Source organism: Lagenorhynchus albirostris, chromosome 1 (genome assembly GCF_949774975.1).
Source record: "Lagenorhynchus albirostris chromosome 1, mLagAlb1.1, whole genome shotgun sequence".
NCBI lineage: Eukaryota > Metazoa > Chordata > Mammalia > Artiodactyla > Delphinidae > Lagenorhynchus > Lagenorhynchus albirostris.
The window spans coordinates 117,220,625-117,232,810 of NC_083095.1; the positions used below are offsets into that span (position 1 = coordinate 117,220,625).

The 12,186-nt window shown below is 46.6% G+C and overlaps 1 protein-coding gene across 1 annotated transcript in view; it reads left to right on the forward strand.

Annotated features, from left to right (window-relative positions):
* Positions 1-12,186, forward strand: part of LIPC (lipase C, hepatic type) — a 170,696-nt gene that overhangs the window by 135,845 nt on the left and 22,665 nt on the right. The window contains exons 4-6 of the mRNA XM_060169397.1: positions 5,974-6,161; positions 9,796-9,978; positions 10,539-10,656. Of these exons, the coding sequence (XP_060025380.1) occupies positions 5,974-6,161; positions 9,796-9,978; positions 10,539-10,656 (489 nt within the window). The remainder of the gene's footprint in view (positions 1-5,973; positions 6,162-9,795; positions 9,979-10,538; positions 10,657-12,186) is intronic.

A 12,186-nucleotide genomic window follows, 5' to 3' on the forward strand; every position in this document is an offset into this window, starting at 1 on the left:
TGGCTGACTTAGGAATAGAGAAATCACTTGCTGCAAGGAATCTAATATTAGAAATGTAATGGCTGCACCCAGCTTTTCCTTCTAATTCTGAGGAAGTTTTGCTGTCCCAGGAAGTTGCTGTCATGCAGAGGGCAACCCCAAGCTTCTCCAGCCCATCAACTTGCTTTCCAGGTTATAGGGGCTGACTCCCTCTGAAGGCTTCGACTGCCTACCTTAGTTGATATTCTCCCTCGCAAAATCACAGCCTTAGCTCCAGATTCTTATCATTGGTGTGTCTTTAGCTCTTCTAAAGACATGAGAAAAAATGACGATTTCAGAAGACATGCCTGAAGAAGGAAAAGCTCCTATCCGATACAATTAGGACACATTTCCTCACTCATAATGCAATCACTGGATTTACTAACCGCTTACTCACAAGTTGTGAGGTTTAAATAAGTTCATACAAATAAGACTGCTAGAAAGGTGCCTGACACAGAGAAAGCACTCAATAAATATTAGCTTTAAAAGTGCTGAATATCAATTCGGATATATATGCATATATAAAGAGAGATAAATAAGATCACCCCTAAGAAGCGAATGATTCTACTTTGGGGAATCTTTACTAAAAAACACTCATAGATTCAGACAAAGATTTATTTATAAAGATGGTCATCAGAGCATTGCCAGTAATAGAAAAAAAAAGAAAACAGGAAACAACCTAAATGTCCAACAATAATGAAACAAACTATGTCACTTTTTTTAAATACATTTATTTATTATTTATTTTTTGCTGCATTGGGTCTTCATTGCTGCAGGCTTTTCTCTAGTTGTGGTGAGCGGGGGCTACTCTTCGTTGCAGTGCATGGGCTTCTCATTGCAGTGGCTTCTCTTGTTGCAGAGCACCGGCTCTAGGCACGTGGGCTTCAGTAGTTGTGGCACGCAGGCTCAGTAGTTGTGGCACACGGGTTTAGTTGCTCCATGGCAACGTGGGATCTTCCTGGACCAGGGCTCGAACCCGTGTCCCCTGCATTGGCAGGCGGATTCTCAACCTTTTCACCACCAGGGAAGCCCTATTCCACTTTTCAAAACCATGTTTTTAAAGAATTTCTAATGCTGTAAGAAAATTATCATTACAGGTAAAGAGGGATATAAAACCATTCACATAATATGATCTCAATTATAGACACCCCAAACAAACATCTATGAAACAAATATCTCCATAAGAATAGATTGGAAGGAAATACTCCAAATATTACTTGTGTGTTTTTCTGAGTAGTGAGATTCTTTATTCATTTCAGCATTTTTCAGATTGTATATCTACAATGAACATGTATTAATTCTACATAGAGACAAAATAAAAAAGTTAAGAGTCTATTACCATATCACAACTAATTCAAAAACAAGTGTGAGTTCTCAGACTAAGTCAGTGGCAGGGGGCAGAGAAGATAACCCTGAGATTGTGTCCTCAGAATTTGGTGACCCTAGTGGGTTACCAAGGAGACAGAGAGGGTATTCCAGGACAGCTCTTAAGCTTTCTAGCTTGAGCAACAGCATGGACAAATGATGGTGTCACAAACCACAATAGGAATTGTAGAAAGAAAGGAAGAAGAAGGTTGGGAAGAAAGAAAATAAATTCACTTTGGCCTCACTGGGTTTGCAGTGTCAAAAGCATCCCCAGGTAGAGAAGCCCTGTCAAGAGCCTGTTACGGGCAGGGCTAAAGCCTAGGAAAGAGATTTGGGTATACTTTTGGGTGTGAGTCACAGTAGTGCATCCTTGAAGCTGTGGCTTACCTGAGGATGCTCCAGTATTCTGTGTGTTCTGTGAAGGGGTCAATCAAACTCTGCTCCCATGGAGGCTCAGACACTTGGGGACTACTCCTTCCACCCGAAATGTGACCTGAAGTAGCCCTTGCCTCCTGCAGTCACGGGACTGCTGCTGGATTACAACGAAGAGTCTTACAGAGACTCACTGTGACTTAAATGCTGTTTGGTGCTCTGGGTGCTGCTTCCCTTGAGGACTGCACTGCACTCTCAGAGTCAACCACATGAAACCTGCTACTGTATATTTCATAGGAATAGTATTCAAGACAATGGCCCCTGCCTCATGCAATGGCCTCTTTTTACAATAACCCACAGGAAAACCATCTCAGGCCTCAGGACCAGAAAAGTATGAGCAGCTGGACAGCATGAATTCTATAACTGCTCCCGTTTCCCTCTTTGATTTGGCCAATAGGAAGCTCAAAACAAAATCTGTGGCCCATCTTCTGCAACCTTCTATGATCACAGAGTGTGCAGTTTAGTTTAGGTTGCTAATCTATTAACATTTCTGTCTTTGTTGTTTTGCCACCTTTATTTTCTCTTTGTCCCAATTTCTTCAACTATGAATTTTCAAGAACCACTTAAAGTCAAAATTTTCCTTCCATGTCGTACCCACCCTTTTTTTTTTTTTTTTTTTGTGGTCCACGGGCCTCTCACTGCTATGGCCTCTCCCACTGCGGAGCACAGGCTCTGGACACGCAGGCTCGGCAGCCATGGCTCACGGGCCCAGCTGCTCCGCGGCATGTGGGATCCTCCCGGACCGGGGCACGAACCCGCATCCCCTGCATCGGCAGGCGGACCCCCAACCACTTCCCTGCGCCACCAGGGAAGCCCCCATGCCCACTTTTTGACTCTGTTTCTATCTCCTGGAGTTGCGCAAAAGAATCCTAGGCCCTCTTCCCCACAGCAGCCCTTCAGTGCTCAGGTCCTCCACTAAATCTTATATTTTTAGGCACCAGAGCCCCACTTTCTTCAAAAATTTCTCCTAGATGTGAGCACTTAAAGAATCTTTCATCCTTCCAGACTCAACTGATGCCTTATCTTCTCTTGGCATCTTCCCTAAAGCCCCTACTCAGGACGTCACTCCACAGCAGTATTCACAGCAACCTCATGCTTTCTTTCCCACTGGACTGGGGACTCCTGATACACAGATGTCAGGCCCTATTGGCCTCCAACTGGTACCTAGTCAGGGCTCAGGGCATAATATAATAATATATGCTTAATAAGTATTTGTTGAGGAAGTAAATGAATGAATGAATTTATACACAACCTCCTCACTCACACACATGCTAAAAGAAAGCCAAGCTCCGAGGAAGAAAAGGGAGAGCTCAGGTCTGTCCAGGTGTTTGTGAGCCATTCCATCTGCCAACTCTTTTTTCTCTAGGACTCTCCTGAACAGATCTGAGGCCCCGGGTACTGGGGCCAGAGCTGATTCTCCCAGCTAAATCCAGGGTAACTGGGATACATTTTCACGGAAAGAAAGAATTTCACAGATCAAAAATGCAAGATGCTGGATGCTCCAATCTGTACTTATTTTAACAACACACATTTATGTGGGTCTAATAATATGCCAGGCATTGTTCCGTGCTCTTTACAAATATCATCTTATTTAATCCTTGTAATGACTTCACAAGATGGGTATTATATCTATCCCCATTTTATTTTCATGTAGGGTTTTTAGCATTCAAGTCAGCTATCCTGAAATGAAGGAAGATATAGCTATTCAGTCACTGAATAAAAGAAAATTAGTTGCCTTGAGCTCCAATTCATATAGGGCTGACAAACTGAATGACAGCCTTTGATCTGAGACCTGGACCCCACAGAATACCACCTTGTGCACTAATCACTTATTAAGCATCCTCAGCTCTGTCCTCCATGAGTTCACAGCCTGGTGGAGGAAACACCATGCATCCAAACAAATAAATTATCTTAGGATCAGGGGACCAATACGGTGCTGGCAGCAAGAGGAAGTAATTACCTCTGGCTAGAAGAGACAGCTTCCTGGAGGGGGTGATGTCTGAGTTCCCTTTTAACAAATGGACCAGAGGGGAGCAGCAGAGAGGGAAGCGAGAGTGCAAAGATGCAGGGATGTGAAATGGCAATGGGGGGAACTAGTGGCAGTCTGGGGTAGCAGGAGGGCGTAGAGAGGGGATGATTTGAGGGATGAGGGATCATCATTCAGGTGATGGACTTGGCTGCAATACCAAGAAGCTTAAAGATACTAACGGGTATAATAGTCATTTCTGTTCTAGAAAGACTCTTTGAGCAGCAGTGTGAGTGAGGGTGGTGAGATTAAACAGAGACAGACCAGTTAGGAAGCTGTGGCAATAAACCAAGCAAGAAACAGTGTGCACCTGAGCTAGGGCACTGGATTCTAGGGATATTTGGAAACCTGAAGCTTTGGACTGATTGGATGGCTGCTAAAACAGTATACGATGACAGCCAGGCTTCTGACTTAGAGACCAGTGGGGCAGTGCATGCAATGAGCTGGGGAGCACAATCTGGGATTATGCTTTCAGGAATGAGGACGAGCTCAGATAGTCTCTAAGCTTGGGAAAGTCAAACTGGGCGACAGAAATTTTCTTCTTTATCTCAGAGAAGTTACTCAGATTCTCATTCTCATCTCCTTTTAATAAAATATGATGCATTTCATTCTGTCATCATAGTGAAAAATCATTGCCCTCTGCTGGGAATTAATAACCTTTCAAATTAATAACCTTTGGATAGGAAAATTGGTTTCATTAATACCTCCCCTTGCACTTTGTAGTTTCATCATCTCTCTGTCCTGCTGTCCCCTGAAACCAAAAGCCCAAGACTTATTGTCTGAGAAGCCTGAATGACTTTATGCTCAGAAAGAATGATCAGGGCTCTTAGTAACTGGGCTGAATTGAGTTCACTGATCACAAATGCTGGTATGGCCTTGTGTCTGCCCCTCAGCCGCAGGGGAGCCCACCCTCGGCTGGAAGGGACTGTGAGAGCATCCTCCCCCAGCTCTTGGTCTGATTCCTAATTTTAGCAGAAAAGATGTCACCCATCTTGGGATGCCACACCTGGGGAACATGGCGCCTCCCTCAGGCTCCACCCAGCTTTATCTCTGACGGACATCGTGGTCTTGACAGCCGTTGTGCTGCCTCAAAGAGTTGGGTGACTGCCCATCCTCCACAAAGCGTCTCAGAGTCAGGGTGAGGCTCCCCACAAAGAGAAGCTAGATAGCCTTTCAGGAGAACAACAGAAGGTGTAATCATAAAAGCAATCTTTTTCTCCCTACCCCACCCTCACACAGTCTAAAGATTCCAGGTGGATATTCATTTATCCTTTTCTGCTGAAAACTCTTTAGCAGCGTCTTATCATCTAGAGCATAAAGTCCAGACTCCTCAGCCTCCGGGGACCCCCCCCACACACACACACACTCTGGCTTCCCAGCCTTCGGCTTCCTTCCACCCACAAGGTCCCATGCCTCTGAGCCCTTACTCAGCTGTTCCCTCAGCTTGGAAAGCCCTACTCCTTCCACCCACTTACACATACACACAAGCCCTCATTCATCCCTCAGGGCCAGCATGAGCATCACTTTCCCTGAAAAGTCCTCCCTGAATGCCACTCCCCATCAAGCAGAATCCACCACTCCCTCTGTGACCCTCCCCGCCCCAGTCCTACCTGGTCAATGCAAGACTACGTGTGAGAACAGGTTGAGCCACGGGAGAGAATGCGTAGTGTCATCAAATAAGATGCTCTATGTGCTGTCTCCCTAGCATAGGGATGTAGGGAATTGGAGTCAGAGAGACAGGGTCCAAATCCTACCACTTATTAGCATAATGATTTTGGGCGAAATACTTATCCTCTCTGAACCTCAGTCCCAATCGCCTCTCCCATATTCCCACTGTCCTGGAGTTACTCCAGTGTCTGACTGGTTGATCCCGTAGTTGCTGGGATGGCAGGATGGAGGATCTGGTCCTCTCCACCTCTGTGTGGGGTCCTCCTAGGTCACCCTCCATCATCTCCCATTCTGCTGGAAATAAAATGCTCTTTGGGCTTCCCCAAAGCCACAGCCCACGCCTACCTCCAGCACCTTGCAGTAACCCCGCTGCCTAGTGCTCTTAGAAACTTTTGGGTTGTCCCAGAGCTGGCAGAGGTGGGACAGGTGCCAGGTTAAACACTGTCTCCAATTTTATCTTCCAGAGTCATTTGGAAGGAGATCTCGAGCTGCTGAAACAAAGGAAACATCACAGGAGACAAGAACCAGATTTCTGCTCTTTAAAGAAGAAACCAATAAGGGCTGTCAGATTCGGCTCAATCACTCAGACACGTTACAGCAGTGCGGCTTCAACTCCTCTCTGCCTCTGGTGATGATAGTCCACGGGTGGCTGGTAGGAAACGGTGACATGCCTTTTTCCTCTCTACTTTTACATTTTCTTTTCTTTCCCTCCCTAGTGTGTTCAATTGTAATAAAAAGATAGGGAGCTGGTGATAACAACCTCATGCATAATACTTTTAAAGTACATTCTAATTTTCCAAGTGCTTCCCCACACATTATCTTATTGATTATCTCAATTTCATGAGTAAGCAGGGCAGAGAAAGTATAATTATCTCCACATTTCAGATAATAAAATGTGGCTCAAAAAGGTCACACAGCACATAAGGGCCCATAAGAGATTGCAGTTCATGAAGGTGAATCTGCATGTTTCCCAAGAGGAGGTAGGAAGCCAGAAGACATAGTCTCCCAATAAAATATTATATTTGTAAGGGTTAATTTCAGCTGCAAATAACAGAAATCCAAACTGGCAGTAGTTCAAATAAAACAGAAGGTTTTTTCCATTTCATACAACAGTCCAGTATATGTAATCCAAAACTGAATAAACAGCTTTGGTCACTGAAGTCCTCAAGGACCCAGCTCATTCCCTGCTCACTATTCTGCTATCCTTAGAGTATGGTCCAAGATGGCAGCTAGAGCACTAGCTATCACATCTGCATCCCAGGTAGCACAAGGTAGTAAAATGTAAACACAAAAAAGTAAAAAAGCAGGGATTTTAAAGAACAACTATATTGAGGTATAATTCGCATTATACCATAAAATTCATCCATTTAAAGTGTACAGTTCAATGGCTTTTGGTATATAAATGTGTTTTCTTAGGTTAGCTTCCCAGAAGCACCTGTGAAATGCTTCCAATTACATCCATTTGCCCATACCTAGAGGGAAAGGTGGTTAAGATATGTAGCCTCTTAGAGAAAGTGTAGCTTTTTAGTGATGCTAAAATGCTATTACTGTGGAAGAAGGGGGAAAAGAATATTGTGGGCAGTGATTGAAGTCAAACAAAAGTTTCCAAGAAGAAATTCTGCCTTACTGGTTTCTAGGCCACCCACGATTTGAAGCTTGGTTCACACTGTGAAACCTCCAGAGATCTGGGGTCTATTTCATGACTTGAAACCCTTTCCCTACCATCTAATTGAAAAATGCTCTGCAACCCCCGTCTATCCTAGCTTAGAGAGCAAAATGAGCCCATCGGCCCACCACCACTCTTTCAACATGTATTCACTCATACCCTCCACATGAACAACACAGACCCCATGCCGGGCCTCATGGGGTAGTGGGAACCACATGACGCCATGTGGGTGGGTTTGCCATCCCAGAAAATCACAGAGGCTCTTGTAGCCTGCCAGCCGCTTCCTCCTAGGATTTAAAGGAGCCCCACCCTAGGGAAGGGCGGGGGGGGGGGGGCGGTGTTCCACCACAGCACAGGGTTGGCAGTGAAGGTGGTCGGGGCTTTCCTGCCCCTAGAGAAGAGACCTAACACAGATGAGGCCCTATAGGAGCTAAGCCATTTACATTAGACATCAGCTCATGTAATCCTCCTGCCTCCCTACACGGCCACTTGAGTTAGTCTCATCTCTCAGATGAGGAAACTGCAGCTCAGAGAGGTCAAGCAGCTACCACATTCACACAGCCCTCAGTAGACAGAACTCCAAAACTAGAGCCCTCATGCTCCAAAGCCCACACTGTCAAAGACTCCATTACCTCAAGCCTTTGTCAAGGACGGGTTTGGCAGGGTCCCCATCACACAGCAGGCCTCACACTGCAATCTCCTCACTGCAGCTCTCTCTAGCTAAGCTAGGAGCTCCATCCCTGTTTCTTAAAACAAAAAAAAAGCATGGAATTGGAGACAGAGGGTAGAACCCTGAGATGAAACCTATCTTAAAGGAAACTAAAGATCAGACATGGAGGGAGTTCTCTGGCGGTCCAGTGGTTAGGATTTGGCGCTTTCACTGTGGTAGCCCAGGTTCAAGCCCTGGTCAGGGAACTAATATCCCACAAGCTGAACGGCATGGCCAAAAAAAAAGATCAGACATGGGAAGCTCTCCTGTGGGAGCGGAGGGGGTAAGGATGGATTATTAGAAAGCCATTGTAAGGAAAGAACATTCCACCTCTTCAGCTGCTTTAGCCAAAGGGACCTTCCCTTACAAGAGAAAAAGAGAAAAGAAATTGGGAAGGAGGGAATGCATCCAGAGCAGAGCTCTGGGGAGGAGAGAGCTGTGGACTTGATACCTGACTTGAGGTAGGGACTCAAGCTGAGAGCCTTACAAACAGCAGGGCCGGCTCTCCCTGCCTCCACTGTCACTCTCCCTGCCTCCCCCTTACCTCTGCTTGTAGCTACTTCCAAATGACTTCTCTCCTCCTGGCTCAGGCTGTGACTTCTGCCTAGAGTATCCCTTCCCTCATCTCCCGCCGCACAGGATCCATTATATATTAGGTGCTCCAAAAATATTTGTTAGCTGAAGTAATGGCTGGCTTCATATCTTGTTTACAGACATGAAGATAGCAGGGTCCTCTTACCGGGATCCTTTTACTAGAATGAGTTCTTTGTTTTCAAAATCTTGTGCAGACTGGAATATATCTACTATTGCTGGTAATAATAATAATAATGACAACAGCAGCAGCTGCAATAACAAACATTTACGGAGTCCTCACTAGGTTCCAGGTGCTAAATGCTTTACATCTATTAACTTATCTCATCTTCACAGCAATCCTGGAAGGAGGACACTATTATTATCCCCATTTTCCAGGCAAGGAAACTGGGCCACTGAAAAGTTAAATAACTTGCCCAAGGCCACTCGGCTAGTAACTAGGAGAGTCTGGATTTGAACCCAAGGTGTTACATCCACATAGAAGGTACTGGGTAGAAAGACATTTATTAAATGAAGGCATCTTACCCCAGACTCACAAGCCAAACCATCAGTACTGCTGTCCAGCTTCACCTCTGTGTTCTCGTCTTCAATTACACCCAACTTTCCTGCTCTCCCCAGACAGGCCGCACTGCCCTTCTGTGGTTCTGCACCTCTGCACATGCTCTTCCTCCGCCTGGAGTGCCCTAGATACCCTCACCCACCGCCACACTCACCGGCCCACCTGGATTCTTCCGTGAGAACTCCTATTTATCCTTCCAGACACAGCACAAACGTATTTGCTCTGTGAACCCTTCAGGAGTGCCCTGCAAATTGGCTCTCAAACAAGGAACATACACAGAACAGTTCTCCATAATGAATCAACCCAGTTGTTACTGAGTTCCTACTATGTTCCAGCTCACAGTCCTACCCCCTCTAAGGCAAGCAGAACACAGTGGGTGTGACCCAGAGGTGCAGCAGCACAGGGAGGGCTGGGGGTAGCCCCCCGCGGGACATTTGGAAAGTCCAGAGACATTTTTGGTCTTCACAGCCTGGGGAGGGGGAGGAGAGGGGTGCTGCTGGCCTCTCTTGGATGGAGGCAAGGATGCGGTAAACATCCTACCGTGCACAGGACAGCTCCCACAGCAAAGAGATATCTGGCCCCAAGTGTCAATGGTGCTGAAGCTGAGAAGCCCCAGGTTAAGCCCTTCCTCTTGGAGAGAAGGAGCCAGCGTGAGCCCAGAGTCGGAGAAGGAAAGAGGTGAGCAGGTAGAGAGAGGGAGCTAGCACAGCACTCCCGCCTCCCTCCCGGGGAAGCTGATGACCCTGTGTTTCCACCCTCAGATGGAAGCCTCGCTGGAAAACTGGATCTGGCAGATGGTGGCCGCGCTGAAGTCTCAGGTGGCCCGACCAGTCAACGTGGGGCTGGCAGAATGGGTCACCCTGGCCCACACCCACTACTCCATCGCTGTCCGCAACACCCGCCTCGTCGGCCAGGAGATCGCGGCCCTTCTCCAGTGGCTGGAGGTGAGACCTGCCCTGACCTCCCTTCTCTCCCGTCCTCTCGCCTCCTCTAAGACTGGTCTCCTAGAGCAACCCAGACGGGAGAACTACTTCTGCTAAGCTCACAGGAATGGGAAGGCATGGGACAGAGACTGGACCCCCAGCGGTCTCTCAAATGCCTCCCTTAAAGCCCTATTTTATAGAATCATCTGCCCCCACTACTCCATCCACTGTTCCTTTTATGCTCACCTCTTTGGATGTGCTAAGGGATCTAAACACACCCTATAAGCTATCAAACTCCCACACACATGAATGAGATCACTCCCGCAAGGCATTAACATCCAGGTAAAGATGGCCAGACAGGAGGCAGCATCCCCAGGCAGGGCCCCAGGTAGCTGAGCCTGAAAGGAAACAGGACAGAGTCAGCAAGGTAAGAAACCAGTTGGGGTCCTGAGTAGGAGTTAAGCACCTTACTTGTGACCAGGCACAAAGAACAGAGAGAGCCTAGAACAGGCTGCACCCACAAAGGCTTTTATCCAGGCAGCTCTCTCCCCTCCTGAAACCGTCTCACCGCTGTCTTCCAGGAATCTGTTCACTTTTCTCCAAGCAATGTTCATCTAATTGGGTACAGCCTGGGTGCACATGTCTCAGGATTCGCTGGCAGTTACATGAGCAGAAAGCACAAGATTGGGAGAATTACAGGTAACCACACCTGATAACTAACAGCTATAATCTTCACAACTGCACGGGGGCGTGGAGCAAGGACCTGCTTTTCCAACGGTCTCATAAATTAACCCACCCCCAGCTTCCTTCAAGCTGTATTAGAGTTCACAGGAGGACTTATAGCACTATTTATTGCAAACATGACCGCTGTCATAGACTGCCGTTCCAAGAGAATTTAGAGCAAATCACAGCCTCACTTCCTATTGCCTTTCCTCAAACAAAGGTCTCTCACAGTCCTGCCAAATAGGTCCTAAAAAGTAGATTTTGTGTACACTTTTGTAGCAAAAAAGAGTTTATTTTCAACCTATAGTTTTAAAAGCCCAACGTGAGTTAAAGAATGACAGCCCTAAATTTGCTGTAACAGCCATGTTTGTACCTCAGTGTTCACTTTTGTGAAACACGTGGGTCCTACTCTGGGGCCCATTTGGATTGAGGGAGGGATCTCTGCACCAAAAACCTCACCCCAAGCTCTGTGCCACCTTGGAAATGCCCCTAGATACCCAGGAAGAGCTGAAGACACACAAGAAGGCCTTTCCTACCAGGCTGCCCTGACACAAACCTCATCCCCCGCTGCTGCCCCAGAGTCACAGTCAGAAGAACACGCCTCATCAGCCAAGTCCCTGAGGCCCACTGATTCCTACAGGGTAAAACTAAGGAGGCCCAGACAAGGCCCTTCTCAGTGTAGTGTCCCCAGAGCTCTCCAGCTTCTCCTCCCACTGTTCCCTTCTTATAGTTCTAGGCTTCTGTGACACTAGATTTTTCTCCACTCTACATACGTGCCGTGGCCTTTTGTGCTTCTGGGCCTTTGCAGTCACTTTTCTCTTTGCCTGGAAAACCAAGCCCTAGTCTCCCTACCAAACTCCTACTCATCCTTCAAGACCCATCAGGCTAAAACAATAATTCACAAGCGAGAACAATTCAAACAAAATGTAAGATGAATAACATTGTTGTGATCTTTTATTTTATCAAGAAAGACCATTTTTGGCAACTCCTATCTACTATTACCATTCCTTCATAAAAGAAGAGATTTATTTTAACACTGAAAAAAGACAGGGATAATGGCAGACATTTAAACAAAGCAAATTTGTCATGATGAAAACTCATTTTCTGTTTTTTGGTTTTTTTTTTCCATCTTGCTGGTGACGGGGAGGCCTGATCTATGGATCAGTATTTGGCGCCCTCCATGATTTAACACTCAATAGCCTAGGAGTGAGCAGACCTCCCACACAAGAACCTTCCACAGAAGTCCAGTGAGGTCCTTCACAGACAAACCAGGCCTAGAAGGCTAAGTCAGAACTGCAGAGAGGCGGCACTGGGCCCAGGACCCTCTCCACGCCGGCTGGTGTCACGGGCCACATCAGGCATTATTAGCCAGGCCCACACATATCAGAAGCAACAGGACCGCTAACTACTCTGTTGTCATCTCATAGTCAGCCTGACGAAGAAAGGAATTTAAATCACTTCCTTTATTTGTAACTACGGGTGAGGGCTAGAGGGCAGGGACTGTCA